The 24,584-nt window shown below is 37.4% G+C and overlaps 1 protein-coding gene across 3 annotated transcripts in view; it reads right to left on the bottom strand.

The window, feature by feature from the left end:
• Positions 1–24,584, bottom strand: part of Cntn3 (contactin 3) — a 365,078-nt gene that overhangs the window by 92,061 nt on the left and 248,433 nt on the right. For all 3 annotated transcript variants that reach the window (XM_075983332.1, XM_075983333.1, XM_075983334.1), the window contains 6 exons: positions 20,869–21,072; positions 19,830–19,932; positions 18,649–18,833; positions 14,552–14,688; positions 12,963–13,092; positions 9,121–9,271 (listed from right to left, as the gene is read on the bottom strand). In XM_075983332.1, the coding sequence (XP_075839447.1) occupies positions 9,121–9,271; positions 12,963–13,092; positions 14,552–14,688; positions 18,649–18,833; positions 19,830–19,932; positions 20,869–21,072 (910 nt within the window). The remainder of the gene's footprint in view (positions 1–9,120; positions 9,272–12,962; positions 13,093–14,551; positions 14,689–18,648; positions 18,834–19,829; positions 19,933–20,868; positions 21,073–24,584) is intronic.

The raw sequence follows: 24,584 nt of genomic DNA, 5'->3' as shown, positions 1-24,584 counted from the left end.
GCTTTATGTCATCTAGCCCTCTGTCTACCATCTGTCTGTCCCTGCATTATATCTATCATTTACTTTATATCCATCCATCTGTATTTAATCTATTTATCTAACCCTATCATCTTATCTCTTTTTAATCTTTGTACACATGCATTTATGTATGTATCTATCTGTCTGTATGTATGTCTGTCCGTCCATCCATCTCTCTATCTATCCATCCATTCATCCGTCCATCAAATTATACAGCTGGCTTTGTAATAAGCACTTGAACTTAACAAGTCTCAACTTGAACTGTGCATATTCCTCCCAACTCTGCATTTTCTCTAAGTTTCTCTGTAACATTGACTCCATCTACCATGACCACTGATGCCTGAACCACAAATCTAGGACTCTTTCCTGCTATCTATTTCCTCCTCTAATCACACATCTAACGAAGCACTGTCAAGTTAAGCCCTTACCAACTCTTCCAGTCTTCTCTGTACCTACACTGCTATTTGTGTAGCTATGGCCATACTTTCTCCCTCTGAATCATGGATTACTGAACACTGACTCTCGTCTTCAGTCCTCCATCTCTTGTAGTCTTTCAGCAGCACTATTGGTCTCCTTATACATATGTCTGAGCATTTAATCCTGTCACTTTGCTTTATTCTGTTGCTTTGCAGAGATCTGGGGAAGAATATAAGTTATGCAGGTTCCAGTGATACAAATGAAATTACTGCCCATCGGCATAAATGGATGCAGACAGATTGTAAAAATATATACAGCTTTAATGGAGAAATAGACTTACAGGACCACCATTTCCGTGGAGACCAGGAAAGCAGAAGCAGTGTCTGGGAGCACGCTAGCAAAATTTATAGGCAAATATTAGCCCGAGGCGAACATGCCCCCTAAGGGGCGGGACTTATCTCTACATCTCCTCTTTTTGTCTAAATAAGACAGAACTAAACCAAATACAACTATATACAAAAATAACAAATAATAAATATAAAAACAATATTGAGAATCAAAAGTTTTGCTAAACATTCTATCTTAAGGAGTCTAAATAATGTAGAGAGTAACTATAATTATATAATCTTCAACTCCGTCGAAGATCTGAGAAGGGAATAAATATTACTTAACAAACGAGATATATCCAAAATGTGCAACAATTGACAGGGACAACTGACTACCTGGGCAATCACCCAAAGTCTTGTTTGCAATGTTGAGTTAACCAACTTTGGCTAAGGCCTAACATAACTGACATACCATTATTAAAGGCAAGGAACTTTCTGAGAACTATCCTATCCTGTCTTGGCAGGATAAGACAATCCTGTTTCATTGTCAGAAGTTGAAGTATGGGCTTTTCTTAACCCAAAGTCCAGTTCTGCCAAGAAGACAAGCTCCCAGTGGAGTGTCTTTGCTGCTCAACGTTCTCTTGGGAATAGAACGGTGTTGCCAGGAGCAATTGTGTCTCACTATCATGAAACTCTGAGTTATATTAAAGGCCATTTTCTACAGCTCTTTGAAGAGGTTGAAGATTATCTATCTATACTGAGTATAATCTCTATATATCTAAAGAACCTGATTAGTCTAATTATAAATGACAAACTTAGATGACTGTTAATCTACATAATTCTCAATATCTATCTAACTTAAAGACTAAGACAATAAACAACTGTGTAACAAATGAGGATAATGACGTCCAAATATAAACACTGTACAAATATACATTGCAATATTGTAAATATATACCAATACACAAACATTATTTAAGTATCTTAATCAGAGGTAGAAATGTACACTGCAATATGGTAAATATATATATATATATATATATATATATATATATATATATATATATATCAATACAATATATGAGAAACATGCATGCATACAATAGTCAATATAATTTAACTTTGTATCAATATACAAGAATCAATATCAATATATTTGTCTAAAAACAGTAACTCACAATTATAAATCTATTATCCCATCATTCCCTCTTTTTTTTTAAAAAAAATATATACAGCTTTAATGGAGAAATAGACTTACAGAACCACCGTGCACCAAATTTATAGGCAAACCTTAGCCCGAGGCGAACACGCCCCCTAAGGGGTGGGACTTATCCCTAAAGTAGTGGTAGCACATGCTTCTAAACCCAGCATGGGAGTGGCAGAGGCAGTAGGATCTCTCAGCTTGAGGCCAGCCAGATCTGCATACTGAGTTCTAGAACAACCAGTGTTATACAGGGAAAACCTGTGTCAAAAACCAAAGAGTTTTTCATGTTTGAAAGCATAAGTTGTTGATGTGGGATTCCTCTCTGTATGCTGTGAATGCCATTGGTTAAAAAAGAAACTGTCAAAATTTCACTATTTGCTGATGATATGATAGTTTACAAAGTGACCCCAAAAATTCTACCAGGGAACTTCTACAACTAATAAACACTTTTAGTAATGGAGCAAGATACAAGATTAACTAAAAAAAAAATCAGTAGCCCTCCGGTGCACAGATGATAAATGGGTCGAGAAAAAAAAAATCAAAGAACCAACACCCTTAAAAATAGCTACAAATAGCTAAAATATCTCTGAGTAACTCTAACCAAACAAGTGGAAGACTTGTATGACAAGAACTTTGAATCTTTGAAGAAAGAAATTGAAGAAGACACCAGAAAATGGAAAGATTTCCCATACTCTTGGGTAGGTAGAATGAGCATAGTAAAACTGGCAATCTTACCATAAGAAATCTACAGATTCAATGCAATGCCCAGCAAAATTCCAGAAAAATTCTTTACAGACCTTAACAGAACGGTACTCAGCTTCACATGGAAAAGCAAAAAACCCAGGATAGCCAAAACAATCCTGTACAATAAAAGAACTTCTGGAGACATCACTGATGTGGGAGTGTCATATATCAATCTGTTGATTTCATTGGTTAAGCAATAAAGAAACTGCTTTGGCCCTGATAGGTTAAAACATAGGTGGGAGGAGTAAACAGAACAGAATGCTGGGAGAAAGAAGCTAAGTCAAGGAGTTGCCATGATTTTCCCACTCCAGGCAGATGCAGGTTAAGATCATTCCTGGTAAGCCAGCTCGTGGGCTACAGCAGATTATTAGAAATGGGCTAGTCCAGGTGCTAGAGCTAGCCTAGAAGAGGCTAGATAGAAATGGGCCAAGTGGTGTTTAAAAGAATACAGTTCCGTGTAATTATTTCGGGTAAAGCTAGCCGTGTGGGCGGCCGGGTGCGGGGACGCAGCCTGCCGCTCTTATTTCAACACATTACAATCCCTGACTTCAAACTCTACTACAGAGTGGCAATACTGAAAACAACCTGGTATTGGCATAAAAACAGACAGGAGGACCAATGGATTCGAATCGAAGACCTTGATGTTAATCCACACAACTTCAAACACCTGATGTTTGACAAAGAATCAAAAAAATATCAAAGGGAAAAAAATGAAAGCATATTTAACAAATGGTGCTGTGATGTGGGAGTGTCATATATCAAACTGTTGATTTCATTGGTTAAGCAATAAAGAATTTGCTTGGCCCTCATAGGTTAAAACATAGGTGGGAGGAGTAAACAGAACAGAAGGCCGGGAGAAAAAAGCTGAGTCAAGGAGTCGCCATGATTCTCCCACTCCAGACAGACGCAGGTTAAGATCATTCCTGGTAAGCCAGCTCGTGGGCTACACAGATTAATAGAAATGGGTTAGATCGATATGTAAGAGCTAGCCAGTAAGAAACTGAAACTAATGGGTCAGGCAGTATTTAAAAAAATACAGTTTCTGTGTAATTATTTCGGGTAAAGCTAGCCATGTGGCCGGCTGGGTGCCGGGGACGCAGCCCCGCCGCTCCCATTACAACAGTGCTGGCATAACTGGATATCAACATGTAGAGGAAAGAAAATAGATCCATATCTATCGCCATGTACAAAACTCAAGTCCAAGTGGATCAAAGACATCAACATAAAGCCAGCTACATGGGACCTCATAGAAGAGAAAGTGGGAAGTACACTTGAACACATTGGCACAGGAAACCACTTCATAAATATAACACCAGTAGCACAGACACTGAAGGAAACAATTAGTAATTGTGACCTCCTGAAACTGAAAAGCTTCTGTAAAGCAAAAACACAAGGCCAACAAGACAAAACAGCAGCCTACAGAATGGAAAAAGTTCTTCACTAAACCCACATCAGAAAGAGGACTGATCTCTAAAATATACGAAGAACTCAAGAAATTGGTCATCAAAAGAACAAATAATCCAATAAAAAAATGGAGTACATACCTAAACAGAGAACTCTCAACATTGGGATCTAAAATGGCTGAAAGATACTTACGGAAATGTTCAACATCCTTAGTCATCAGAAAAATTAAAATCAAAACAACTCTGAGATTCCATCTTACACCTGTATGAATGGACAAGATCAAAAACACTGATGACAACTTATGCTGGAGAGGTTGTGGGGTAAAGGGAACACTCCTGCATTGCTGGTGGGAATGCAAGATGGTACAACCCCTTTGGATGTCAGTGTGGTGATTTCTCATCAAATTAGGAAACAATCTTTCCCAAGACCCAGTAATACCACTTTTGGGTATATAGCCAAAGGATGCTCAATAGTACTACAAGGACATGTGCTCAACTATGTTCATAGCAGCATTGTTTGTCATAACCAGAACTTAGAAACAACCGAAATGCCCCGCGACTGAAGAATGGATAAGGAAAATGTGGTACATTTACACAATGGAGTACTACACAGCAGAAAAAAAATAAAGACATCTTGAATTTTGTAGGCAAATGGATGGAGCTAGAAAACATCATTTTGAGTGAAGTAACCCAGACTCAGAAAGACAATTATCGCATGATCTCACACATAAGTGGTTTTTAAACATAAAACAAAGAAAATCAACCCACAAATCACAGTCCCAGAGTCATACATGGATCTAATCTACCTGGGAAGTAGAAAAAGACAAGATCTCCTGAGTAAATTGAGAGCATGAGGAACTTGGGGGAGGGTTGAAGGTGAAGGGAGAGGCAGGGAGAAAAGCAGAGAAAAATGTAGAGCTCAATAAAAATCAATAAAACACATACAAAAACTGGGCTTGTGCAGGGAATAGACGTAGGTGGCGAAAACTAAACTGGATGCTGCGAAAAAGTAGGAGGCATATGGTAGAAGTCATGTAGCCCTGCCAGAGTCGGACGCCGGATCTTTAGCCAGTACAGCTACATGGTGATACACAGATTAATGGAGATGGGTGAAATTAATATGTAAGAACTAGTCAATAAGAAGCTAGAGCTAATGGACCAAGCAGTGATTTCAATAATATAGTTTCTGTGTGATTATTGTGGGTCTGAACTGCCAGGCAGCCTGGAAACAAATAAGCGGCCTCTTTACAACAAGCTGTCACTTCAAAATGACTTTTTAGTTTATGGGGTCTCACAAACTTTGATTCAATTTTCAAGTTTGATTAATAATTCTAAAGCTAGTACTTCACTGATATGCAAAATCTGACAAACTGGGTATATAGAATTATATAAATATATTGTATGATTTTTAGTCATATTCATCATCCCATATAATTAATACAAGTCTTAATCTTATCTTTTAAAAATCTAATTTAGACTTTAACTGACACTTTAATTATAGATTATTTGCTTAATAGAAATTTATTTGCTGGCTGAGATGTGCTTAGTAATACAGGTCTTGACTATCATGGATGATTCAGTCCCCAGTTTCTATTTACAGTACCTCAAAGTAAGTAATTAAACAAGTAAAGATTAGGTAAGAGTTTTTTTGCTGCCAGTAGCTTGCCCTCATGGGGAACTGACATTTTCTTTCTCTAGACTCTGACAGAGCAGTAACCATTGATCTCTTTCTCCTGAAAAGCAGACTCTATAATTGTCATGGAACATGATCCCATGTAATAACTATACCTAAATACAACTGTACTACCCAGCTTCTTTGGCTGTAATTGTAGCCATGGGAATTTATGATTGGTTAGGTGAAAGAGAAGTACCAGATGGGACTTCAGGAAAGTCCTTTAAAAAGGAGACATGTACCCATATTTATACCTTCTTCCTGCTCTTCCTAGAGCTGTCACTCAGCAGCTGATGGTGAAGTAAGCAACAAACCAAGTGCCTGTGTCTCCTCGGAGTGAGCCTAGCCTGGAATGACTACCCTTATAAAGCATAACCATGCAATGAAAACTCAACCAATACGCAGAGAAATAAAACCTTTTTCAGTTATAATTTCTTTTAAAATTGCACATGTAATACAAACTCACTCTTACTATTCAACATATCTACAATCATAATGTGTGTGTTAAACGATTATATCACTGTAAATTTATAATGCACGGGTAGTGCCTATTCCAATAGGTAAGGAAACAAAAGTTGAGAGGAGTTACACAATTGAACTAGCAGGCAAGTTGTAAATTTCTGTTTTCATTCCAAACTTACACTCTTTCCAGACCATCATTGTACAATGTGCAGGGTAAATCTCTTCTTAGGTGCCTGTGGCCAAATCTCTTAATCTTTTTAATCCCCATTTACAATTAAGATTATAGACCTCTGACTAGGATATATTCTGCTGTGAGGACAAGTGGGCTTACTATTGTGCAAAGAGCTGAAGCCCTTGGAAAAGAATCACTCTAGTATTTATGTGCGTAACCAAAAGATTTAGTTAGTTACATAGGAGTCCTTGAATTATATCGTTATATTGGAGATCTTAAGGTCAAAACCAAGTATAAACTGTACTCGTTTAAGCATGTTTACAAAATCCAACTCCAAGCCAATTAATCACGTTCTCTTTCTGCTTAACCTGTGTGGTTGGCTTGTTTTGGACAACCCCACTTTGGAGTTTGCATTATTCATCTGCATTTGTGTCTTAATAAAGATGTCTCCTATTATATAAAGGAACAATTAAAGCTTGTGTGATTTTATGGACTCTTATGACAATACCTCCAGACCTGTAAACCAAAAGCTGTTCATTTGCAGCAAGGCTCTGTTGTAGTTTAAGAAAAGGAAATCTATGGACCATGGCAGACGATTTTACCACTTGTTCAATGTCCTCCCATTCCCCAAAGTAATGTTTGTAATTCTGTGATTGAAAAAGCCTGAGCCCATCCCCAAGATGCTAGACTCCTGTACAAAATCTGGCACTGAAAAAAATCCCAGCAGTTCTGCTCTTGTGTTTGATTCCTCGTTAGTTAAAAGAATATTCAGAAGTAGATCAGCTTGTAGAGCTCTGTATGAGGTTTCCTATCTTTGCTACAATCTATTACTACAAATGCAAGTCCCCAACCTAAAAAACCAACATAGGCCTCATTGGCTAAAGTGGAGGTAAGGTGGTGACAGGATTGCATTCCTACTGAAGACCCTAGAATCATCTGGGCTTCCCCAGACTGTTGGGGGTGGAAACCTGTCCTATAGCATGATGACAGGATGATGACAGGATCTCTGTATGTTGCATCTTGTAGTCTTCAAAGCATCAACCCACTGCAAGGTCCATTTCTGCTTTGGCTCTAATCTGCTTCCTTGATGATCACATCTCTCTAGCCATCATTTTGTCTTTCCTTTCTTTTCATTTAATTCAAAAGCCCCGCTGATTTGTTGCTTCTACTGAAGTTAATTATATAGGTTCATCTATTTTAAAATTGACAAATCAGCACAGGGAACATGGTTCAGTGAGTTAGCTCACTGCCCCCACACTTGACAGTATTTTCGTCACCAGAACTTACATGGTCGAAGGAGATAACTCGTTGCCACAAGATGTCACAGGAGCAGAGAAGCACATATGTTCTCTCTATGTGTCTCTCTTTCTCCTTCCCACCTCTCCTTCCTCCCTCCTTCTTTTCCTCCCTCCCTAACTGCCTCTCTCTCCTTCTGTTTCTCCTTTCAGACATCCACATATACTCACACACAAGTGAATGAATTTAAAAAAAAATCTTGACAAACTGGCAACTTGAATTCCTTATTTAATTTCATTTTGTCAGTTATGTAGGTAATCTGTCCTTCAACTTTACAGGATCTAGAACCAACTGGAAGACAGGTCTTTGTTGGAGTTTCTAGATTGGGTTGAGGTGGGAAGAACCACTCTAAATGTGAACAGTACTACTCAATGGGATGGGATCTTGGAGCTCTTGAAGAGGAGAAAAGAAACCGAGAAGTCTTTCTGTTTCTTGATTGGGAACACAATTTGAGCAGCTGCTACAGCCACTACGCTCTCCTCTTTATGATGGACTGCACACTCAAACCTCAAACTATAAATCAAAATAAACACCTCTTTTTTAAGTTGCTTTTTTTCAGATCAGCCACAAGAGATGTAACTAATACACAAGTTAACACAACAAAGCCACAGGTTTCTAGGGCAAGAGCATGAGCCCTATGCGCCTATTGCTCAGCTATCACAAGCTCTGCAGGTAATTTCTGGCAAGAAGCAAGCATTTCATCAATAGCAATAGCAGCAACTATACACGCTAAATCTCTGGCAGGTATTGATCAGCATGCTTTATGAATATTCATACATTTCATCTTCATAACAAGCTTCTCGACATGAGGCAATAACTGTTAACCATCATCCCCCTAACAAATAAAGAAATAAGACACAGAGATGTGAGAATACTTCATAGAGCCAAAATGCAGTGAACACACAACCCCAGACTAAGCAGGTGTAGAATCCAGGTATTTAATTAAGCTTCATTCTATCCCTTCATTCCAATGTTGTAATGAGAAAATGAAGAAAGCATTTGCTTAATTTAAATTCAGGAACAGCTAAATTATCCCAAAGTAGAAGAAAACAACATGCTCATTTCCCTTGAACAGGTCATTTTACCATCCTCTCTTATCTTGGGATGTAGTCTCACATATGGGCCCTGCATTCCTTAATCCTTCTGGCTGAGTGTCCCCAGAGGCCCACAGAAGACTGTCCTTGCCAAAGCAAACATTTTATAAACAGAAAGGTTTAAAAGCACAATTAATAGTGTAATGAGAGTAGTAAAGACAAAATTAGTAGTGTTCTGGTTTGTAAATACACTATATTCTGTGTTATGCTTAAGTTTTTTTATACTGTGTACATTTTATAGTGAAAACCTATTTTGCTGATTGATCCAGTAAAGAAGAAGCAAGCAAACCAGTGTTTTGCCGGATAGAATACCTTGACTGTTCCCGCACCATGGTGTCTCCTTTCTTCCAGAAAGAAATTGCCCTTGGAGAGGCTCTGGGTTTACAATCCAAGATCACCAAACTGCCCACTTGCACCTGAACCAATGTTTTCATAGGATTCCTTGAAAAATCTGGAGCAGAAGCTAAAGAAGGGGTGAAGAGAGAAATGTAGTATTAATTTAATGAAAATAGGTGTTTTCTTAAATCCCTGTGGTTTGAAAGGCTCACTGTATCAGTGTTTTCCGATTCTGCATGGTACAGGAGATGTTGATGTTTAATTTGATATGTATAATACACATAAAAGCAATGTTGAAAAATTAATTTGTGCTATTATGTATCAGTTCAAGGTCTACATCTCAGTGTTCCACATGAAGATTCTTTTAATGTTCACTGTGAGATGTAAAATAACTCAATCATGAGTTTATTAAAGGAAACTATTTAGCACAGCAAACTTAGGCAAATTTGTTCCATCATGACTACTTTGGTCTCTATTGGTCCTTAGGTCATAGCGTCTAGTGAGGATCTGCCATTCAGAGGGTACTAGCCAAATGTCTTAGAAAGAAAGTTTAGTTATTAACTAATTGTTCATCATGTGGTACCACAAAAACACAGATGTAATTTTCAAGGATGTAGTAACACATTAAATACCATAATGTGCAGAAAACACTGTGCTTCACAGAAAAGACTATGATGTCAACTTTTAGGCTACATAGTGAGGTGTAAAATATCATTGAAATGAAAAGATATGCCAATCAGAAAGTTGATATGGGATTTCCCCTTTGTGAATACTATTGGTTAATAAAAAGTGGCTTAGCCTGATAGGGTACAACAGAGCTAGGTGGGGAAAACTAAACTGAATGCAGAGAGAAAGAAGGGCCTCTGGAGTCATAGAGAAGCCATGGAGTTACCGCCAGAGACAGACATGCTGAAACTTTGCCAGTAAGGCACTGCCACGTGGTGATACAAAGATTAATGGAGATGGATTAAATTAATATGTAAGAGTTATCCAATAAGAAGCTAGAGCTAATGGGGCAAGCAGGGATTTAATTAATAGAGTTTGTGTTTGGTTATTTCAGGAGTCCGGGCAGCTAAGAAATGAACAAGTGGTCTCCCTACTACAGAAAGTCACTATTCCTTTTACTACACATGTATAAAGAAGGTGAGGAATCTGATTATCTCTCCAAATAGAGAAATGTTCTTTCCTTTTTAAATTAAGTTAGGGCCTCCTTTTCTAGCTGGCCTCCACTCAGAATTCTCTTACCTAGAATCCCAGTTGCTGGGATAACAGGTGTGAGCCACAACACCTAGATTTTTTTCTTTTCTTTTTTAAAATAGTATTTAATTATTTTTTATGTGTATGAGTGTTTTGCCTAAAAGTATGTTAGTATACCACATATGTGCAATGCCTATAGAAGCCATATAAAATGGAGTTAGGTACCCTGGAACTGAGTATTCACCAGGCAATTATCTACCATGCAGGTGCTGGGTATGGAACCAACATCCTATGCAAAAGCAGCAACTACTGTTAATGCTGAGCCATTTTCGCACCCTCTACCTGCCTGGCTTCTAATGTTCTATGCTTTGGCAAATCACAGTGGAAATAAACTATATGGCACATAGGCATTTTATAATGACTATAGATATTATGTAATAGAGTATATGGTTGTTCAACTACTGCCCTCATGGAAGAGTGGGCAGAAATACAATAAGATCCAGTGGACCAGGAAATATTCTGTGAGATTGTATCTTTTAGCTATGGCAGGAAAGCTGCATCCATGAAATCTCATCTACATGACTGCTTAAATAAGACTTTAACAATTCCACCAACAGTTAACTTGTCATTAGAAATCAGGAAATCTCATGAGGCCTCACTCCTAGATGAAGAACAATAAACAAGAGAGGGAGAATTAGTCTTTCTCAAGTCTAAGCTTCATGGTTGGTTGTGAAATAATAAGCGGTCACATATATGTAGGTGACACAAGAAAGACTCAGCAGATTGTATTCATTTTTATTTGTGTATATGTATATGTAACAACAACAGTTAAGAAAGAGGAGGCGGTGTATTTTGAAGGGAGCTTATGGCAGGGAAGCACATTGGAGGCTAGAAAGGAGGAGAGGGAAATAATATAATTATCATTTAATTAAATAAAAAGAGACGCATTCTGAGTTGGCCTTGTAAATTCAAATCCTATAAAAAATTTTTTTAGTAAAACCACAAGAATCTATATCCGAACACAATATTTAATTTACACATCTTTTACTTTCTCATATAACAATCTTGCACCATCATAGGTAAGAATCTTTCTTATTGAAAGAGGAATTAGACTAGGACTCTGCAAGTTTTCTTTCTACAGAAGCATACGTTTCAACTTTTATCTGTGTGGAAACTCTCCTACTTTTGCTGTAACATCTTACTTCTCTGCCACAGCTAACAAGAGGCAGATTTTCACTGACAATCCTGGCAGTCATCCTGATATACACGAATCATTCCCAACCTTCAGACATCAGAGACCAGAGATTTCTTCTCTTTTAATCCTGGCTTCTTCAACATCTCTTGTCATTCAGTACTGCATAATCATTTGCTGTGAGTGACTCTCACCCATTGTAGAATATTTGACAGCCTCACTAGCCTCTACCATGGTGGCTATAGTATATAGGACTTCCATCCTTTCCCCAAACCCTAGTTAAAACAACAAAAACTACCCTCAAATATTTCAAAGTATGCCCCAGAGTGGACACATTCTTAAGCTGAAAGCCACTGACTTGGATAAAGAGACCTCATAATCATCGTCTCATCTGCACCAAATCAATAATAGACAACCGCACAAATAAGGGTTTACGGGGCCAAGGATGTAGCAGTGGCACTTACATGTAAACAAACAAGACAGTCATCTTTCCTCCTCCTGCATGGACTGTGGTAATAAACTCAGTAAATTGGGAGGTATTTCTTGGAAACTGAAAATAATTGTGATCATTGAGTTCTGGTTCAAGTTATGCCTAAATCCAAACATTCCGTCTTAATTTCCGGAAACAATGAGTCCTTTATTTTTTCTGCATTTCCCTCCTTCCTTTCTGTATTTCTGCCAAGCTGCCAAGTTACTACTGTAGTTTCAGTCGTGTGCCCTCCCAATGCCCTTTGTATGAACACCCTAAACACTACAAAATAATTTTTTCCTTTTCTCAGACCTCAAGGGCAGGAAAAAGTAAAAAGCCATAATCTCAAATAAATAGGGGATCGTTGGTTAATTACATCTTCAATACACCCCATATCTGGACCTCCAAATGGGATTGATGAAGACCAAAACATGTTCTGAATCAAATATTTGTCATTTGCTTTTGTGGACCAGCAAAAGAGAAGAGTAGAATACTGATAAGGAGCATTTCTTACTCTAGGACACTGTGGCTGGGTAATCATCCATTAGATGTGAAGGAACTTCTTCTCTTGGTTTAATTCAACTTTGGAACTTAATTCTGGTCGCTATGGCAGCTTTTTCTTTGACATCATTTTAAATACACTGTTGTGGCTTGACTTGATTGTTGTTTGTTTGTTTTTTAGACAGAGTCTTATTCTTATCTCAGGTTGGTTGGTAAAATGCCTGTCACTCCCTACATAAAGCAGTCTGACCTCAACTTTGTGCCAATTCTCCTGCCTTCATCTCCTAGGTCCTAGGAGACTAATATATTCTCTAATTAGAAACACTGAATATAAAACAATATTGTGTGTCCTATTAGGTGGTAAAATAGAATATAAAAAACCTCAATATTTTACATTCTGGTAACAATGGAAGTTAAAGAGAAAAAGGTAAGATTAAATGCATAAAAAGTTAGTCTTACCTACAACTTTGAGCTCAGCACTGGAATAGATGAGCCCATGCTTGTTTTCTGCGATACACTGGAACATTCCAGAGTCTGTCACATTGAGGTTTGATATCGTAAGTGCACCATTTTCTATCTGTATTCTCTCCTGGATTGAAAATAACATTTCTTGCAGATAAATAAAATTTTAGGATTAAAATAAACACTGCTGACTGTCATTTCAATCACACAAAAGATGCTGCTATTTTCCTCTGACTACTAGGTAGCCTGACCTGAGAGGTAACCTTTTCTTCTTTGAAATGGAAAAAAAAGATGCTTCAAATATACAAGTAAAAATCAGAAAATAATTATCAAAACCAAAGGTGAAGTGCAGCACCCATTTCATTTTCGTCTATGCTTAATGATTCAGACTGTGAGAAAATGTACTGGGAGGTTGACTTCCATCCTGGGAGGTAGAACGATTTTTCATCACAATATATTTTTAAAATCATGTAAGCTCAAGACATTATAAATTCAGTGCATTAAAAAAAAGTGCTAGTAGAGTGCTAGGAAACCCACATACTCACCAAGTTTTTCTTTTCCCCAAGTATGATGGTCATATAGAGAAACATAAAGTTACACAATTGACTTAGTACACACAAGCACAAAAATAGATATGACAAGGCTGGAGAGAGGAAGTGAATGAGAAAACAAATACTCATCTATGAAGGCAGCCAACTAACAGATTTATTTATTCTCTAGACAACAAACCAAGGTATAAAGCAGGAAAAGGAAATTAAATTCTATGTTGGATTAAAGTAAAGCTTTCTCTAACACAGATGCCGCAAATCATTGTTTATATTAATACTATTTTATCAGCGCACAATAATCAATTCACCTTGAATTGCAACAGAGAGGAAATCCCATTAAAAGACTGGATGATTGATTTTATATTGATTTTACATGATTTCCCCATGTTGTGATATGCATGGAAAATGCCCTCTGCAGGCTCTTGTGTTTGAACATGAGAAGGCTATGAAACTGGAATCTTTGGCCTTGCTTTGACAGGTGAGATGTGATGGAGGGTGGTACTTGAAGGTGATATTTGCTTAGGTTCTAGTCTTTGCTCTAGGCTTCTGCTTCCTGATTCCTACTGTTATAACTTCCCATCATACCTCATTATAAATACTGAAATTGTATACTAAAATAAATTCCTTTCATTTCCTATTTTAATTGCTTCTGTAGAAAACCCTGTTCTTTGATACTAGGAGCTAAGCTGCCTTCTTGTGTGTGTGTATAGATTTGTGTGGACACCCATGCATGTGGGTTCAAGGAAGCAAAGGACAACCCTGGGTATTCCTCAGCTGCAATCTATTCCCCTTTCTTGTCTGTAAGATAGAGTCTTACACTGACAGATATCCATACATTTCTATCTACCTAGCCCCAGAATCACAAGCATTTACCCTCATACTCAGCATTGTTTTCAACATGGCTGGAGAGAATTCAATTCAGGTAAGGCAAGCAGTTTGGTCACTGAGCCTTCTCCTGAGCCCTGATTTCTAGAAGCTAAAGGAAGCAGACATTGAAAAAAGACAGGAAGAGTTGGACAAGCAGGTGTATCACCTCACCTCCAGTACCAAGGCATCTCCATTTTTCAGCCATCGGTAGGAAGGTTTGGGCTTCCCACTTGCCCGGCATTCCCAATAAAGACTGTCTTCCACAGCTATCTCCACATCTCTTATAAGTTGAACCCAATGAGGTTTTGCTATAGTTGAGGGGAAAAATAGATAACAGAAAGACAAAAAGTTCAAATCATTTATTAAATAAAAAAATAAATGGCTTATAAACAAGAATCAGAGTGCAAGTCATGGATTAACATGGGCTAGACTAGAATTATGCTTAGTTCACTGAGTAGCTAAATAGCATTTCTAGATTTGATGACTATGTTGCAACATGTCATTCTCTTCAGCCAACTTCATTTGGATATTCCTATTTTCCAAATTCCTTATTGCTAGATTATACTCTTCAGAACTCTATTAATAGATAGTGATGCAGGTACAGCAAACAACTTTCCTCAAGTATATTTTGAAACATTAAGATCATATCTCATGACAACTTCCAAGTCAATGACAGCAGCTATTGGTCTTAATGATGAACTAAATATTAATATCCATAGGAAAGAAACATCTATTGCTAAGGAAAAATATTTACTTTGAGTTAGAAACACCTCTCAATTAAATACAAACTGATGAACAACTTACATAACTCTCTGTGCATAAAAATGAAAGTACCCAAAGATAGAAAAGTGTCCTTAATATGAATTGAGATCTTTTATCAGAAAAAAAAGATGTAATTGAAGCAACTTCAAATTATGTATGCAAATCAGTTGGATCAAAATTAATGAATTCCACTTATGTTTTGCGAGGCACCTGGAAACTGCAGTTTTGCAGATGAAAGTGACACACCACTTCCAATGGAAGCCACTCAACACATGAATAGCCCAGACCCTGCAGTCCCTGCTTGCATTTCAGATCCAAACCTGGGAGGTGAGAGCTCTTAGAGGTTTCACATTGCATTATGCATGGGATGTGTGCTACGGGATCTGCATTTGCTTCCTCCATATGGAGCAGCAGTTTATCTATTTCTGTTTAATTGCAACCACAGGAAGATTTGTTTTTTCTTTCTGTCTCCTAGAATTGTTTTTATTTTTTTTTCCAAAGTAATTGAAAGGAAACTATGGCTCCTTAGATTTTTTTGTTTTTGTTGTATAATGTTTTTTTTTTCTATATGAAACACAGTTAATCCTAAATGACTCCTCTTATTTTATATAAAAACTCATTTTCTACTCTTAGGAATTATCAGAGGCACCCAGAAGGATACTACAGCTACACTGGAACAGAAACTGCTGACCATGGCCTGAGTCTCCAGTGGGAATCTACATGGGTGATTCTAATATTCTAATAGTCGTCTTTGCAGAATAGAAGAATACGTTGGTTTTCCAAACCAATCCTGAGACTAAAATTCCTACATTAATCATGAATTTTCTCCCTTAACCATAACTTGAAATTCAAATTATCTATCACACCATTTTACATGGAATATTAGAAAAGTCATCAAAGAGCTACATGACACTTACTGATGCTATGATATAATTTTAAGGAAAAATTGTGGGACACCTTCCATTATGCTCTCTGTGTCATTTACTTACAATTTATTTCTTAAGTGCATAAAACTATATTTACAGAAAGAACTAAGTGTAGCTCATGCGATTGGTTTCCTCTTGTGCATTAATGTCCATTCTTCCTTACAACCTAAATATCATCAGTCTTTCATGCTGCTCTTCTAATTTTCTCTCGGTTCATCTTGTCTGTAAAATCAGGGAGGACTGTTTCAAAGGGAGGCTCTTGTCTAAGCCTATTTTCCCTTGCTACTGAGGACAGCTGTGCAAGGGATTAGAAAATGGTTTTGATGAACAGAAAGATGTGAGCGCCTGGTGTGCTACTCTTTGATGGCAACCACCTTGTGACTGTAGTGACAATTAATATGTAGAAAGAGGAGAAAAGATCCAAGCAGAAAAGATTTAAAAAGAGAGAGTGAGAAAGTGAGCCATGGCTTGAGGTTAAAGACTTAAATGTCATTTTAGCTTTAGACATGTTTTCGGGGGTGGGGGTGCATATGGTTCCTTTGTGGACAGGGATTATGGTGCATAGAGTTAAAAGCACTGAAACAGTTAACACAGCCATTCTCAACCTGTGGGTCTTGACTCTTAGGGGGGATCCCAAGACCCTTTCACAGAGGTTGCCTAAAACTATCTGCATATCAGATATTTATATTTGATGTATTATAATAATAGCAAAACTATAGTTGTGAAATAGCAAAAAAATAATTTGTTTTTTTTATTTTTTGGGGTCACCATAACACAAGGAACTATATTCTGGTGTTGCAGCATTAGGAAGTTTGAGAACCACTGATTTAACAAGTCAGAAATTTTCTCACATTTGTCACTTCTGACTGTGTTTTAGGAGACTGCCTGTTCATTCCTGGATGCCCAGGCCAGAAATAACCACAAAGAAACTGCTTGGCCTACTAGCTCTAGCTTCTTATTGGCTAGCTATTACCACCTAAACTAGCCCATCTCCCTCCCTCCCTTCCTCTCCCCACCACTCTCTATATATAATCTTACAGACTGCCTATATTCTGTCAAGCCATTGGCTTAAAGTAGCTTCTTTATTAACTAATAGAAGCAACACATATACAGACGGACTTCCCACACCATGAGCGTGCTGTGTTTGAGGAGTATATGAATAGAAAGAGTAAGATAATTTAGGGTATGAGAAATTTCCCTTGTGTGGGGGAGTGGGGGACTCAGCTGCTCAGGCATGCCCACCATGATCATCACACCACCACCATGGTCATCACCACAACCACCACCACCCTCACCACTGCTACCACCATGGTCATCACCACCACCACCATATTACCACCATGATCATCACCACCACCATGATCATCAGCATCACCACCACCATCACCACCACCACCACCACCAACAGCAACAACAACACTACCATTATTTCCATAACCTGCCACCAACTTACAGCCACTGACATACAGGAATTTTTTTTATATTAAATTAATTATGAGACAAGGTGGGAAGGTTACAAAACATAATGACTCACACTATTAAAACATTCCTTCATTTTGCCCCTGACAGCTCCTTAAACCCTGAAATATAAGAAACATTAATCGTGTCGTAGGCAATATATTTACAAACTCAAACTGTTGAAGGAGGATCCATAACGATGTCTACAGATTTAACAGCTGTCTTGGCAGTTTCCTACCCTGAAGCATTTATGCACACTGTATACACAATCACGGAAAGCTGTTTCAATTACCAGTTGCTAAAATAAATAGGCTATAATGCAGTTTGCCCTTCATAAAATTGGTGAATTCTTACTAGGTTTACAATGTCTCTAATAATTAAATTGCAAACATATTCAACGAGCTTCCATTTCCCTGCATTTTTACAGATGTATTTTGTACAACAACATATTTGCTCTTTCCAAACCATGTTTTCATCAAACCCTAATGGCATGTTTTAAACAAAGAAAACTTAAAAGACAAAAAGAATATCTCATTTTCTCAAAAAAAAAAATAGACCTCTAAATAAAAGAAACGTTACTCTTTCCTTCCCCAAGCTGAGCAGTGTATCAAACAAATGTGGTAATAAATTAAAGGAAGCAAATAGACTACAGATACATTATTTACATTATTGGATTAGGTGGAATATCCCCATATAAAACAACATCTTCAGTTTATTTGGTTTGTCTAATGTAATAATTGCAACTTTTCTCAGCAAACAGTTTTAATCTGCTTTTCAAATAAAGACACAAAACTACCTATTCTAGAGGAGAAAGCGGCCAGAGAGAGCTGTCTGTTATATGATTAAGAGTGTGAAAGGTCATGCTTAGAAAAAAATGTGAAAGATTTCATTATCATATGAATCACTTAAAATATAAAAGAAAATGTCTTCAATTTGGTTGCAAAATTGCCTTTCTTTTTAACTTCTTCCTTCTCTGATATTTGTCCTTGCTTAACAAAATGAGAATAAAACACAGAAAATGACAAATTAAACTGCAGCTTTCTGCTGTAACTACCCCCACCAGCAAAACAGCCCTGAAAGAACAAAAACTACAAGGCAAATTTCCTCACAGCTGATGCATACCATAGTAAGTGAGCCTTCCTCTTGCCACATTTTTCCCTCGTGAATTTTCAGCAATGCACTCATAGGAGCCTGTATCTTCTTGCTGGAAGTTCGGAATTTCAAGCACCCCATTGAACTTCCTCAGTTTAATTTTGTTGGGAAATGGCATCCCATCACTTCTTCTCCAATTAATCCGAGGAACGGGGCTGATAAGAAAATTGTCAAGTCAGTTGCTGTTCCCTGAAAATCTTACAGAGTCAAAAACAGAAAGTTTTGGTTAAGAGAACCAAAGACACAGGTTTCAAATGCAGAAGACTTCTGGCTGTAAATTATATAAGTGGATGCAAAGACTTAATTCTTGTTTGGATGTAGGGTCTCGCTATGTAGTGAAGATTTTCTTCTCACTCTACTCACTCCTGTTCCTGCTGCTATGACTTCTGAGTGAGGATTACAGGCATGTGCTACCATGCCCAGGTTTATAACTTTGAGATGGTATTTTTTTTCTCTAGAAGACAGGGTTTCTCTGTAGCTTTGGAGCCTGTCCTGGAACTAGCTATTGTAGACCAGCCTAGCCTCGAACTCACAGAGATCTGCCTGCCTCTGCCTCCTGAGTGCTGGGATTAAAGGCGTGTGCCACCACCACCCGCCCGAGATGATATTTTAATGCAATAAACTGTTCATCCATGTCAGTCAACTTGTTTTTTAAGTGCAGAAAAAAATGACATATGAACAATAGTAAAAGAAAAATATTTTTCTGACTTAGCTTATTGAATGGGTAAGGCATTTTCAATTTCTCCAATTTTTTTAGAGTTTCAAAACACCACATTTAAGTATACTTTTCTGCATCTGCTTATTCCTTTGCACACTGTATTCAAGAGATTGAAAATTAGGTAATAAAGAAGGTGAGGTAGACAAATAAATAAATAAACGTACATACATATCATGAAAGAGGAAAAAGATAAGATTGGCTATAAGTCATGATCCAGTGTAGCAGAGGGCAGAAAAGAAATGGAGGATGTAAAATCTTTTAAAGTATTAATTTTAATTCCATAGTGAGATCTAATATCTTGTATTATACTTCAAAATAAAAATATTTTAAAGGTGTAAATAAAAATAAATTATGGTACTAAGTACGAAAAACTAGAACCTTCCCTCCGTACTGATAGTAACCTAACAACATGTAAGATTTTTAAAGAACTTACTTCCCAAGGGCAAAGCATTCCAACTTCACAGTTGAGCCTTTAGCTGCTGGAAGAGTTTCTGGAAACTGGACTTCTATTTTAGGTTCATATTCACCCATGACACCTGTGAATTCACAATATAAAATTGCAAGAGTCATTGTTTCCTATGGCATCATTTTGTGCTTGTAAATAAAACTTTATTAGGTTCCCCTATGAACATACTACTGCTTTCACTGACTGGAATGACTCACTGAACAACCCTTGACCAAATAACATTTGACCTAGAATAACATTTTAGAACTCTGGATTCAAAAATACTGCAATGTGCAAAAGATTTTAAAGAAAACCATTGAAATGCTATATTCAATGTGTACATATATATTTAAGATGAAATCTGTAACATATTAATCACTCCTGAAATTTCTTATAGTATAAAGATTATAGTAGGCGATTTGCTAAATTGTACCCTCATCACATAAGTGTCAATTTTAAACATAATAAATGGCTCCCTGGAATCAAAACATAGTGATTTAACATATAGGTACATTCTGATTCAATTATACCTGACTGGAAAGTGTTTCCATATTTGTGTGCAAGACATTATAGTGAATGAGATATGAATTAATTTAATAAGTCAATTACCCAGGCATGTAAATCGGTACCCCCTTTTTCCTCTCCAAAGGCAAATGTAGTTCATGTTGGTTTTAAACCCACTGTGTAACCCATAATGACCTTGAATTTCTGAACCTGTTATTGTCCTATCTCCAGTTGTGTGATTATAGGCATGTGCCACCACATCCATTTTGTGCAGTTCTGAGCATCAAACCCAGGGCTGTGTATATGTGAAGCAAGTATTTTACACAGTAAGCTATACCCCAACTCCTAAACTGATTTTCTACTGAATCTTATAAATACCTCTTCAGCAGTGATCAGGAAGGCAATGTCACAGAATTGTTTTTATAATTTCATTTTGTGAAACTTTCTGGTTTATGATAAAACACTCACAGCTGACAAAAATGAAAATAAGTAACTTCATAGGCATCCTTTGTAGGTCTCTTACCATCAGAGCGTAGTACCAAAGGGGTTGGGGAGCCCAATACTCTGGCATTTGTCACAGTGCTGGTCACCACACACGTGTAATTTCCCACATCAGATGACTCCACCTTAGCTATGTAGAGGTGCCCTGTCTCTTGAGAGACAAATCTCCGACTGTCTTCTTCAACAAATGATGGATACTCATTGAAGACCCAAGCGTATGATAGTTCTAACAAAAGAAGAAATACATTTCATTACGTAGCAAAGTGTGCCAGAGTCAGGTGAAAGTGTATAAAAGTGATGTTTTCTTGAAAGTCACGTAGAAGAGAACTTGATTAGGCATTCATTTTATATTGCAATGGCGAACACTGCTGATTGGCATTCTAGTACACATAGCACCTTCGCATTCTTTTTAGTCCCTGTTCTAAGTTATGCTTTGATACACTTTGTTGGCTTTGCTCTTGTTCCTTTTTAAATTATGTCTCTATAATTTTGTATCTTTAACCACCAATCACATTATAGCAATTCCTAACATCCAGTTCCTAACAGTTCCTTAGCTTCTTATGAGTAACACTTAGTGACTTAATCTCAACACAAGTTCCTCCCACAAACTCTGCCAAGCTCTTGGGCTTCTCTGGCTCCTGTGTCTTTGTATATGATGATCCTGAGCTCACAAAGACTTTTTTCTTCTTTGTTCTTTCTTTATTCTTCCTCTTCTCTCTCTCTCTCCTTCCCTCCCACCCCTCCCTCTCTCTCTCTCTGGCTAAATAGCCATATATTTATCATATATACTATTGGGTCTCATAAAGACATACACGTAAAGAAAGTATTTTGGCCATGTTCTCATATATGCCAACAGTGCCCTTTTGCTATTCCCCTCCCATTAGTCCCCTTTCCTAATGAGTTTCTCTTCTTTTTTCATGTCATATATATGCTTTTATATATCAATGTGAAATCTAGGATTCATAAATGTGAGAGAACTCTATATACTGCTCATGGGAATGTAACTATATTTTTAAAAAATCTTTTTGAAGATGTTTACTGGAATTAACTAATGAAGTAAGGTTAGTGAAATTACAAAAGAAAACAGAAAAAAGAAAGAAGGAAGCCAGTAAAGCAAACACAGAATCTACGACTTATAACACTTAATTCTCAGTAATTTGAGGATCTAAAACCCAGAAGCTTAATATTATTTAAAGTTTGACATTTATTCTATTACTATAAATTTAATGAAGTACAAGTAAAAAAGATTTGAAGCACAATTAGACCATAAAATTTCCTTTTTGGAAAGAATGGATAATCACTTGATATAGAGCACTATGAAAGGAGGCAGGAAGTTTGGTTGAGAGATGCTGTGAGTTTCAGGGGAAGGGGATATAAACTTCTTTCATGACTGAAGAGTAGACATAAATATCAAGGGAATATTCAAACACACAAGGATGAAAGGCCCCCGGGGGGAGCACAAAGCATATAAAAAGCCAACAGAATAAGAATATTTGAAGAATTTGGCCGTAACAATCCACGGTGATGTCTATGACAATGCTCTATCTCACCCGAGGAAACACATCGCACATTGTATATTCATAAATGCTGCTTTCTTTTTTTACAAATAGTGAAGAATACTTTATGGGGGTGTAATTAAGTCAACAATGAGATAGAAAATTCTAAAGTTGTTTGTTGAATTTTATGAAAAAAAAAAGAAACCTCAAACATTCATTCCCGTTAGTCTCTTACCTATCCCCATGTTGCTTATTACTCCCATAATTGTACTACATAAATCTTAAAGAAAAATAATGTTGAAAAGGCAAGATAAGCTTCTTCTGCACTTGGTAAACCTGGCTATTGCTGCAGCAAAGGCTCTTTAGGGTTTTCCTGTGGCTCTCAGCCAATGTTCACCTTTCAGATGCCCCCTCCACCTCATTTTGTTTAATGGAGAGAAAGCATTCTTTCTGTGCTTATTAAAGTGCTCAAAACAGCTAGTTAATACAGTAGTCTTTCTTCCATTATCCAGCCAGATTAAAACTTTGTTCCCAGTGTAGGAATTGGGCAATCAAAATAAACTGCAGTTTATCCAAAATAAGAAGAATGGAAAGAATTCAGCCTAAGTGTTAGAAAACCAAACATACAGTAAATTCATGCAAGCAGTTTCACACAAGGCAATAGGTATATGTAATACCTTGGGAAAATATCAAGTGTAATTTTAACTAAAACATTCATTGCAAAATAACATGTATTACATGAGTCCACTTACTGATTTTCTTCTCATGATAAAAATACTAGCACCAAAACCAATAAAGTATTTTAATATCACCCAGAATGGGACGATTTTTGTCTTTGTCATAGTAACAGCTCAGGGAAACTAAAGAAAGAAATCAAACATATCAGTGTGTACCTCTGGGGTACTCTGGTAGACATGGGTGGCCCCAATCATGTCCTACTGAAAAGAACCTGTTGCAGGGAAGATAGATAAATGTCTTCTCCATGCATACTAGAGGAAGGTGCCACAGCTACTATCATCCAGACTCCTCCCAACTCGCTGAAGTCACTGAGAGTGTTGATTCTCCCCATTCCTGCTTCGTGTAGGGTTTTTCCTGTGGACAATTCTGTTTGGAACCCTTAGCAGATAAGTTTTCAAAACATTTTCAGATCTTTGCTGCAATCTGACTCTTCTCTTTTTATGTTGACAGATATGTGAACTGATTCTCGGTCGGTTCTTCTTGAAACTAATCCCTCCCCTCCTGCTTTTACAGGTCCTCCCCAGGAATCTTGTTCAAGTCTGATCCTTTAATCTGATTTCAGTGTTTACTTCCCAGGAACCTGAACTGCCTTGGTTGCTGACATTGAACAACAGACTTTTCTGTATTTAAAACTGTCCCTTCCCTTTGATCTGGAGGAAGGGTCTCTTCAGGCTCATAAACTTTCTTTCCCAGGGGCAATTGCTCTTCTCTTAAATTCCCATCGAGATAATACCCTCACCTCACTTCCAGGGTTTTCAGATATGGTGGCCTCTGTCTGAAAGAGCAGAAAAGCTGCTCGGTACTCCAGTGTGAAACAGTATAAGGCTCTCTGCCTCTGACACTGACACCACAAAAAGAGGAAACTGGTTCCCTGTTAATGCACTTAGTGAGCAGAAGGAATGAAACTCCTCATAATGAAAAGGGCAAAAGGCAAGAAGCTGCTGTCTGAAGCAGTGAGGACTCACACTCTCCCTTCAGGAGTTAGTGTCATCAGGCAGACACAGAAGTCTCTCACAGACCCATGCATAGACAGCCTCTAAATTACAGAGATGAACTCCAACCTTAAAACGTCACCCAGGACTAATTCATATACAATCTTTATTAAATGATGCATCATAAATAGTTTATGCTGTAAAGGGTGATTTTAAAGTTCCATAAGCACTTCCTTTATCTAAATATCCTAACAGTACAGTTTCTATATGTTAAATTAGGCACTCATTTATATGGAAGTGAATAATAAAATAGAGCTCCGTTCTAATATACCTTCAGAAGAGTCCAGAAATAATGGCTCTTGACCACTAACAAACAAAAACAGCAAGAAGAAACAGAAGTATGGAGAAGAGGCTCTTTGTAGCTGGAAGGGGAAATACTTGAAATAGACTTTGAGATGCAAGTAGGGGGTGAGGAAGCATGTGCTCGGTGAGGTTTTCACATATCTAAATCAAAACTCAAGCGTTTGGGTGACTCTTAGTGTATTATGCAGAATAACTGACCCTAGTACTCC

The sequence above is a fragment of the Microtus pennsylvanicus genome, chromosome 8 (genome assembly GCF_037038515.1).
Source record: "Microtus pennsylvanicus isolate mMicPen1 chromosome 8, mMicPen1.hap1, whole genome shotgun sequence".
Classification (NCBI taxonomy): Eukaryota; Metazoa; Chordata; class Mammalia; order Rodentia; family Cricetidae; genus Microtus; species Microtus pennsylvanicus.
The sequence above is the reverse complement of the archived record's forward strand: the minus strand, read 5'-3'. Positions and strand labels throughout refer to the sequence as shown.